The 9,298-nt window shown below is 42.2% G+C and overlaps 1 protein-coding gene across 1 annotated transcript; it reads right to left on the minus strand.

Moving 5' to 3' along the window:
* Positions 1–683: 683 nt before the first annotated feature.
* Positions 684–7,827, minus strand: KCNG3 (potassium voltage-gated channel, subfamily G, member 3). The gene is made up of 2 exons (XM_010024238.1): positions 7,781–7,827; positions 684–1,329 (listed from the first exon to the last, which is right to left on the minus strand). The coding sequence occupies exons 1-2, from the start codon at positions 7,825–7,827 to the stop codon at positions 684–686; spliced, it is 693 nt and encodes a 230-aa protein (XP_010022540.1).
* Between the last annotated feature and the right edge of the window lie 1,471 nt (positions 7,828–9,298).

Consider the following 9,298-nt stretch of genomic DNA (forward strand, 5'->3'; position numbering starts at 1 on the left):
TACAACATTCAGAGGTGCACTTCTTGCACTTTGAATTCTCAAATTCAGGCAAATGCCACTGACTTCACTGGTTTTACAAAACACTTGTGTGCTTCCTCAAAGATCAGAATCAGGCCTGAAGATTCTCTGCCCTACAGTCATGTATTATTCATCTTTCCTGAGTTACAGAACCAGCTCTACTCTGAGATGAAGTTCAAAAGTAGCACTGATTCTCCTTCAGTATCTAGTTTGGTTATCTGAGTTAAAAGTGGAGATACTTCAGGCAAGAAGTTATCCATGCCTCTACAGACCATTTAGGTATTGAAACCTTTGAAACACTTCTGCTACACGTTGCTTAGAATGGATGTAATTATGGGAATGACAGAGCTTAGCGTTAAGCCCACTTTTTGTTCTGCTTTTACGTGGAAAGGCAAACTGAAGACCGAGCTGGTCTGGTTGAGGACTTCTGAATCCTCTTGTGTTAATTTTGTTCTCTCGAATTTGAAGCATCACTCCCCCTCTCCCTGCGAGATGCCCAAGGCAGATGGCCATCCTTCCTGTCTGAATGGTGACGGGTTTCCTCCGGGCTGGCGAGAATGTTGTTCCATAGGACCATCCAGTCAAGGAGGACACGCGAAGGGACTTTCCATCATTCTCCTCTAAGACAAAGCTTAGCAAGTAACTACAACAGAATGCGAGTTTGGTCAGTTTAAGAATTCAGCAGAGAGACTTCTACTGTACCTAGCAGATCGGAACTTGAGCTCATGGTAACACTGCACGAAGCTGTGATAAATGAAAGTGATCGGCAAGGCTAATAACACAATGCCACTGACCACACAAATTCCTCCAAGAATCCTTCCTGGGACAGTGATGGGACACATGTCACCATAACCCACCGTGGTCATCGAGATGATCACCCACCAACAAGCAGAAGGAATACTGGCATAATCCTTATTCTTTGTTCCCAAGTCCAGCCCATTTTCAAGAAGCTGGGAGAGTGCACTGAAAATTGCCATAGCAACACAGATAAAGACAAGGAGCATCACCATCTCTCTGTAACAACGCTTCAGAGTCAGACCAAGCGTTTGAAGGCCAATGAAATGACGAGCCAGTTTAATCACCCAAAAAATCCTCATCATTCTTAAGACCCTCAAGGTGACTCCAGCCCTCTGGAGCTGCGAGTTTTCCCCTGTGAAAACTGTCATTAGGACAGAGATGTAGTAAGGAGTAATCGCCAGTAAATCGATGATGTTGAGAGGTCTTCTGACAAACTCACACTTGTTTTTTGAGACGATGAACCTCACGATGCATTCTGCAGTGAACCAGCCTATGCAGATGGCTTCGATTATCCTGTCAAAAGAAACAAAGTGCAGTATTTATGTTCTGTGCAGGAGCGGTCGTGGCTGTTTGGTTTGGGCACAGACATCACCAAATCGACACCGAGACCTTCACAAACAACGAACAGAAAGCCACGCTACTCTCATCCCACACATGGTGCACCAGGTCTCAGCAATTAACCTGAGGGTCTAGTGAGGAGTTTAAACTGATCATTGCTGAGAACTTACTGATAGTTTTCTTTGTATCATAAATTCCTACTGGTCCTAATCCTGGGCAAATATGCCTACAAAAACTGGCAGCCTACAGGAAATGGGGCTTGGAGGATTTTGTTCCTTCTTTGTTTTAAATCTGTGAGGCCTGACTCACTTTAGAATGCCAAGGTCTGTGGCTCAGTGAAGTGGCTGGTTATGAACAGCGATGTATAGAACCCGACTGCTAAACTAAAATGGAAATGAAGATCGAGTAGGCAGAAACCAGCTTTTGCATTGGCTAATTCATGCGAATGGTTCTTCAGGAACCAACCTAAACCAGTCTGTTTGATCTGCATCCCAAACACAGGCTTACCTAGAACTGTATTCAGAACTTTATAGGTATTACCACTAAATACATATGGTATTTTATTTTTTATCATTAGGTTCACAAAGCAGTAAGCTCGTGTCCTCCCATTTATCTCTATGCTCTGCATTACTGAATTTGTTTTAACTCCACATAAACTATGTTGCAGCAAAAAGGTCAAAGTAACCAAAGCAAGATCATCTTCTTGCCAAATACAAATAATGGCCTGAAGGAAAGAAATGCTGAAAGGTGATTTCAGTATGTTCTTAAATATTTTCAAGCTCCAGTGCAGTGAATGATGCTTGAGAATATCTCAACTTGGAAGCAGTGGAAGGTAGGAACAGAAGACAATGTTCCTCTGAGGTTATTTTATAACCATTGGGGCTGTAGTCTCAAATCTCCCATCTGAAAAGAACCTTGTCTTAAAAATTCAGACTGAGCACACTTCTTTAATACAGGAGGGAATGGAAGTGGCTCTTTCCTTTGCTTATCTTTTTTCACCAACAATTTGAGCAAAGCAGAAGCCAGTCACCGTTGACTTCTCATCCCAACAGGTCTGAAACCAACCTGATATGAAAGTGGTGAGTTGAAAATGCAGCATACAATCACAGCTTCTTTTGCTACTGCAGACATCCTACCAAGGTAATACCTGGAGCAACTTAATGATTTGCAAGTAACAATCCAACTGTCATTTCATACCTAAAAGCTTGCTTCCCCAGCACATCTGCATCATTTTTTAACCAGGTCTGAAATCTATTATTATTAATACAGTGGCCTGCTAGAAAAACAATCTTCTGTAACTGCTGTAATTATGCTGATAGACTCTATAAACCAACTTGCATCAAAGCCTCATACACTGAAGATTTATTTATTATTAATATCTGTTTATTTGTTGAGTTTTATGCTAAAAAATGGAGGAAACAAACAGTAATGGTCAGTTGATGTGAAGTCCTAAGGGACACTGTCATTCCAGCCACAGCAGATTTAAATGAGCATCAATTAATTACTTAACAAAATAATTATTCTCTAAAACCAGACCTTGTTTTTCTCATTTCATGAATAACAATGAAAGTTCTGGAGCAAGTGGCCTTTCTTCATAAAGGGCTTATAAAACACTTGTTCCCCTTAGCACCTTTTGATGGAAAGACCTGTGAGTTTCCAGAATAGCTTGGTCTGAAGAATGTTGTGTTCTCTTAAAGATTAAGCTTTTGAAACTAATCCTGTTTCTCTTAGTAATGAAGGTGAGTGAGTACTACCTCAGATGCACATTTCATTTACTGTAAAAAATGCTCGGATTGGAATGTCTTCTAAACAAGAGTCATGTACAGAATATACAGGAGTTACTGTATGAATGTGGATTATCGTTCCTTTTGGATGAAAGATCCCGGGGTAGGTTCTCTTAAATCCTTGTTGCACACGATGAGGATTTCCCTAAGACTTTCCTTAGTAAAAGCAGCCAAACAGCAAGATCATGGTAATGGACACACTTATAAAGTCTTAATGTACTTATACGTTGGCAAGTTGAGATCTCATGTAATGATTAAAAGTGGATCTGGATGGAATATTGCAGTCAGAAACATTCAACAATTCCACCAAACTATTTCATTACACGTTAAGAGATTTCTCAACAGTGCTGCCTGTATCTTGTGACATGGAGCATTTACATGAAAAAGCAATCTGTAATTATTTAAAGCTTTTTTCACTTGGTATTGCCTCCTGATGCCTTCATCACCTTGGAAACATGATTCCTTCATTTTGGCACAAATGTGACAGGTTATCTCTGAGTCAAGCTTTAGGGAAGATAGGCCCTGACCATTGCACTAGCAAATAAAGCTGTGATTGTATGTAGGATTTTCAGCTCCCCAGTTTCGTATCAGGTTGGTTTCAGACCTGTTGAGATGAGAAGTCAACAGTTTGCTTCACTCAAACTGTTGGTGAGAAAGGTAAGCCACGGAAAGAGGTAGAAGTCTCGTCTTCTTTATGAATCAACATTGATTCAGGGGCCCGCTATTAAGTGGGAGATAGTTGTGCAAGTGAAAATGTGATCATTCTCTGGCACTTCCTAGCACAAGAAATACTATGAATCAGTTATACTTCAGAAGGAAGGACTGAAGAAGCCTTTTCTTGTAGAACGGATTGGAAGAGAGCTAAGGAACATCACTGATGCAGAAATGACAAAGCAAGATAAAGACAGTAGGAGATGCATTACTGCCACTCTGTTACATATTGCACTTCCAGTTTTCCATTTCACATTTATCCTGCCTTCTCAGCACTTGTACGCATCCTGGCTAGGGAGAAGATAGCAGCAGGGTGTCCCTTAATTCTCTTCTTTCCTCTCTTTACTTCTTAGCCACCAGTGGAACATCTTTTCCATTTTCCCTCTATTTGTCACTCCTTTTTGCCAGTGTAGATGGATTTCAGCCATCCTGGTAAATCACGTCAAAGTAAGTGCTTTGGTGAGAACTAGAAACCTCTGCCCTGTTGGGAAATCTTGAGGGCTACAAGCCACATTCTCACTTTCAGCTCATGCCTCCCTCTCCTCTCCTTGTGGTGACTTATCTTTATAGCTAACCTTTTCAATGGATAAATAACATCCAACGAGGAAAGCAAATCTAACAGTCCTCAAGAGAGCTTAACTGAGTGCGAAGTTAAAGCCAAATAAACTGCATGAACTCAGAAGGCTAAAGTTACTGCATCTTCTGTAAACAATTCTTAAAGTATTTGCTGCATATTCACAGGACAAACTGCCTTTTATTGCCTGTTCCTGGAATCATGCTGTATTACAATCTATAGCTGTGCAATTAAATCACGAGCTTTATATGGTAAAATGTAGTACCTATTTTATAAATGTCCAGCATGGGTTTTGGTTGGTGTGTCCAGCCCCCCCATCAGTTCAGTTTTAAAATAGCTGCTATTCAAAAGGAGAGGGGAAATGAAAAATAACCTCAGGAAGTGCTTCCTTGAAGATTCCTCACGAAGTTTATAAATAGTCAGAGAAAATCCTAAATCCTCATTTTAATTCAGTTACAGGTTATTTCTGCTCAAACTTGCTGTTCATTGCCCCAGACCTAAGCGCATGAAAGAGGGTTTTTCTCCTACAGTTTTAAGCCTCTTGGTACTTTCAAGATTGTTCTAATGAGTTCTTTGTCCATACACAGCAAACGAGGCCTTTGCAAGCCTCGCTTCTACTGCAATCCCATCACTGTTCCATTTGCTGTGCCATCTGATAACTTCCTTTCAGAATAAGCTGGTGGCTGATGTACAATGAGTTAAACCACTTCAGAAAAGATGATTTTTCTGAAAACATTATCAAAATATTCAGCAAATATTTATTACTTAAAAAAAATAACTCATACTGTGAATGTGTTAGAACATTTCCTTTTAGCATTATTCTTTGCCCCAGTGTGCCAATTTGAATATGTTCAATATTCCCTTCTGAGGTGGTTGAAACCTAGTCAAAATATTTCTTAGAGGCACTATTATGTATAAAGCTTGTAAATAAAACATACACATCAACGGGACACATGAGGAAAACAGATGATATGATTAAAGACAGTATATGACAGGATTAAAGATTAAAGTCTGTCGGCACTGATTTGTTAAATTGTTGCTAAAGCCTATTTCTATGTCAAGTACATTAAAGCTGAAAATCATCCAAGCAGTCGCCAGAATGGTCAAATTCCTGCTCAGGAAGAGAACTGGTCATTCCAGCAAATGTTTGAGGGATGTTTTTAATCCTTTGGAAATGAGCAGGGTTTCTGACTCACTATGAACAGCACAGGAAGGCCACAGCGCAGCCAGTTTCCCTGCGGGAAAAACCTCACTGCCTTTTTTCCATTCTCTCCCTGCTTTGGTAGCAGTAACAGGTCTTGATGCCTTAAACTCCGGTGCCTTCTTTGGGAGGCTGTAACAACCCAGCACTCCCCAGGAAAGGGGCAAATGCCTTTCACAGCTCTCATAGGATGCCTCGGATCCTCAGGGTCTTTTCCATGCACTCTGAACACGAGTGGCACCCGGCACTAGTGGGTTTGTTAAGGTTCTCCTGTGGCCAGGCATTGGTATGCTTCCGTTCTTCATGTTACCTCTGGTTTTCAGAAAGCTCATAAATTCATTAGAAGAATCCACATCTGGTTTTAACCTAAGTCTGTAGTTCCCTCCTTTACCTTCACCCTCCTGTCTTAACCTAGCAGAACTGTGGTGTTCAGGTTAGGCGTTACCCAGGAAAGAAGTTATTTTGGGTTCTTTGAACAACGTTGGACGTGAGCATTCAGGTGTTCTGAAACACCGTAAAGGAATGCTGATTTTTGTGTGTCTTAACATTCAAATGCAACTTTTTAAGCTGATGTTTTGCAGGGATGGAAAAAACCACCAAGCCACCAGCACCAGGTGAGGGATGCTGTATGGAGAAGTTACTGCATTGATTGGCTTTTGCTTAAGAACACAGCAATCATATAGGCTTGATAACCGACTGATTCTCTCAATATATAATTAAGCATGATTAGTAAGTGGAAAGCCTGGAGAAGAGAAGCTGTGCGGAGACCTCAGAGCAGCTTCCAGTGTCTGAAGGGGGCTACAAGGATGCTGCAGAGGGACTCTTCATCAGGGACTGGAGCGACAGGACAAGGGGTGATGGGTTCAAACTGAACCAGGGGAAGTTCAGGTTGGATCTAAGGCAGAAGCTCTTCCCTGGGAGGGTGCTGAGGCGCTGGCACAGGGTGCCCAGAGAAGCTGTGGCTGCCCCATCCCTGGCAGTGTTCAAGGGCAGGTTGGACACAGGCGCTTGGAGCAACCTGCTCTAGGGGAAGGTGTCCCTGCCCGTGGCAGGGGGTTGGAACTGGATGATCTTAAGGTCCTTTCCAGCCCAAACCAGTCTGTGATTCTATGCAAAGAGGAACCAGTCTTTCCCCTGTGCTAACGAGCTACATGTATTTAGCGTTAGAAAAATAGTTTAAAGGCAGGTAGATAGAACTGTGCTGGCAGTAAAGCAGCTTCAAATGACTTTATGTTACTGGCTTGAGAAACTCTTCCCAAACGATTATGATCCTAAATTGGTGTATGGACAGAGACCTGCAGTGTGCATCTCCTGGCACTGTTCAGAGGAGAGCAAAGATGACTTGAAATTGCCAGAAGCAACAGAAGGGGAGACAGGCATCCCTGCTGTCTGCTCCTAAACTGTGCAAATCTGATGCAAATCTTTAGCTCTAAGTGAGACATGCCAAGGCAGGGAAGAGAGCAAGAATCTGAAACCACAAGAAATTGAATAACTCATCCCAAGAATGGACCTGGGGAATGGACCTGCAAACCAAGGAATTACACTGCCATTGTCTGTAAGACCTCTTAAATTCAGAGGTTGGATTCCCCATCCCTCTCTCCTTAAAAAGGCTTACTCATAGGGTTCTCTGTTGCCCTGCGCAGGGTGTTACTCCAAAGGGTAAGAAATAGCCATGTTCACCCTTTGAGAGCGTGGTCACCATGAGAAGTCAAAACAATACAATGATTTCTGTTTGGCAGATTCAATTCCTCCTGTGGTGTTGATACAAGAAAAATAACCAGAGCTGGTATTAGATGGGAGCCACAGGAACCCCCCCATGCAAACCTCACTGAAGAGGCTGATTCCATAAATTCCAGAGTCAGCGAGCCCATGGCTTTAGGGATGATGCCCAGGTGAGCTGGAGACAAGTTGCTTGAGCTGACTTCACTGCAGCTGCCCAAAGGGGACCTGGGCATGGTTACCACCGTTCAGCCACAGACATTATCCACGTGGCACCTTTCTGAACTGTAACATAACATCGAGGGAAGGACGGGGGGGTAGTATCAGGGCTTACTAATAGTAAGCACAAAAGATGGTTTTAGAATAAGGTAAAGTCTTCACGCAAGTCACTGCAGTGCCACGTGAGTCAGAACTTACCCGCACGCAGTGTTCATGTCACAATTCCTCTTGACAAAAACCATCATCGTTGTTTTGTCATGTTAGGGAGAATTTCTTCATTTCTATGAGGACCCTCCTATGGTTCATATGGGTTAAATGGTTAATAAACAAAGGGGAGAATTTGGCTTCAAACTTTTAAATGTAGCAGAAACCAGTGGCTGGATTTTTAAGTGCCTTTGGACAGTATTGCCAGAGTAGGCAGTCCCAGGCACTCCTGTGTGCTTTCAAACCAGCCACTTGGCTACTGAGGCTTTCAAAAGTCAACTCATTCTAAATGAAATCACTACAGACAGAAGAAAAGAAGATGTCAACAACTAACGGGGAAATACAGTCAGATGACAACTGAGGATGTCAGGTCAAATCCTATGGCATGTGTAAGTAGTTGAACTGAACTGGATCACTCACGTAAAAGCAACTGTAGCTCACACCTTTTTTTTCCAGATATAAGAGGCTTTTTAGTCATGGTGCAGCATATGCAACCAAGAAAGGAGGGGCTCCTGTAATAGAACAAGGCACTTTGGCAGCTGTGGGCAGAAAGAATACATCTGTTATCTGTCTTCCATGTGTTCGCTATCGAACTGTGCTCAGCTTCTGTGCAGCAAGAGCACGCGGGTGAACGTGTATCGGCGTCTGTATGTGACAGACTCTTGCAAGATGTTAGGAACTGCTCAGCCACAACCCTTAGGGTAATCCCTCTCTTGTCTGTTGCTGGTACTGAAGAAAGTCCCCCTACCAGTGATAGTGGTCCTTTGGGGTTTAAAAGCAGCCTTCACTGCGCTGTGAAATGCTCACCTACGCTTTACCTTAGTGTTTAGGCCGTGATCCTTCAATATGCAATCATTCAGAAGAGTAAAAGGATGTGTGTGTATCATACACAGAGGTTCTTGAAGCCAAAGGCACTATAAAAGAAAGATTACATATCACATGCCTTGTTCCTCTGCAAGTTGAACTCTCTCAGGAAAAGAACTGCTGTTAACTCCCACCCCATAAAGATGTGAACAAAGGTATGCCTGATGTTGTTAATGCTATGGTAGTGCTGTATCTATTTTCCCCTGTCTGTTGGGGGTATCTAAGCAATTTTCTGCCTTACAAAAAAGATCACTCAGAACACCCACCCTTTGAAATAACCTTGCAAATCTCAAGGAAGGCTTTTGAACTGGAAGAACCTGTAAGAACAACTTTTGACGTACCTGAATCTAAGCAGGAATCAACAGCTTCTAAATCGGTATCTCTCTTTTTGTTCATACAATTAATACTTTGGCTCAACTGCAATGAGAAATACAGGTGCACTTTTCCATTAAGCTAATGGAAACTCTGAACATACTTTCCAAGGAATTAATTTGGCTGCTAGGATATAATATATCACGTTCCAATTAACTCTATGGTAAAAGATGATGATTTCATAATGACAAGGCTGCAATTTCACTGTAGGGCCCCTTGGGCAGAGCAGAAGCTGAAAATTTGTTGAATATCCTGTCTGTGTTAAAAGAAGTGAGA

The sequence above is a fragment of the Nestor notabilis genome, unplaced genomic scaffold (genome assembly GCF_000696875.1).
Source record: "Nestor notabilis isolate BGI_N333 unplaced genomic scaffold, ASM69687v1 scaffold29421, whole genome shotgun sequence".
NCBI classification, from domain to species: domain Eukaryota; kingdom Metazoa; phylum Chordata; class Aves; order Psittaciformes; family Psittacidae; genus Nestor; species Nestor notabilis.

What these genes read in the sequence shown, in the direction of transcription:
- KCNG3 (XM_010024238.1), bottom strand. Translation starts at nt 7,827, where the DNA reads ATGATGGTTTTTGTCAAGAGGAATTGTGACATGAACACTGCGTGCGG. An exon ending in GACATGAACACTGCGTGCGG is followed by an intron (nt 1,330 to 7,780) that starts GTAAGTTCTGAC and finishes TTCTTTTGACAG; the next exon opens with GATAATCGAAGCCATCTGCA.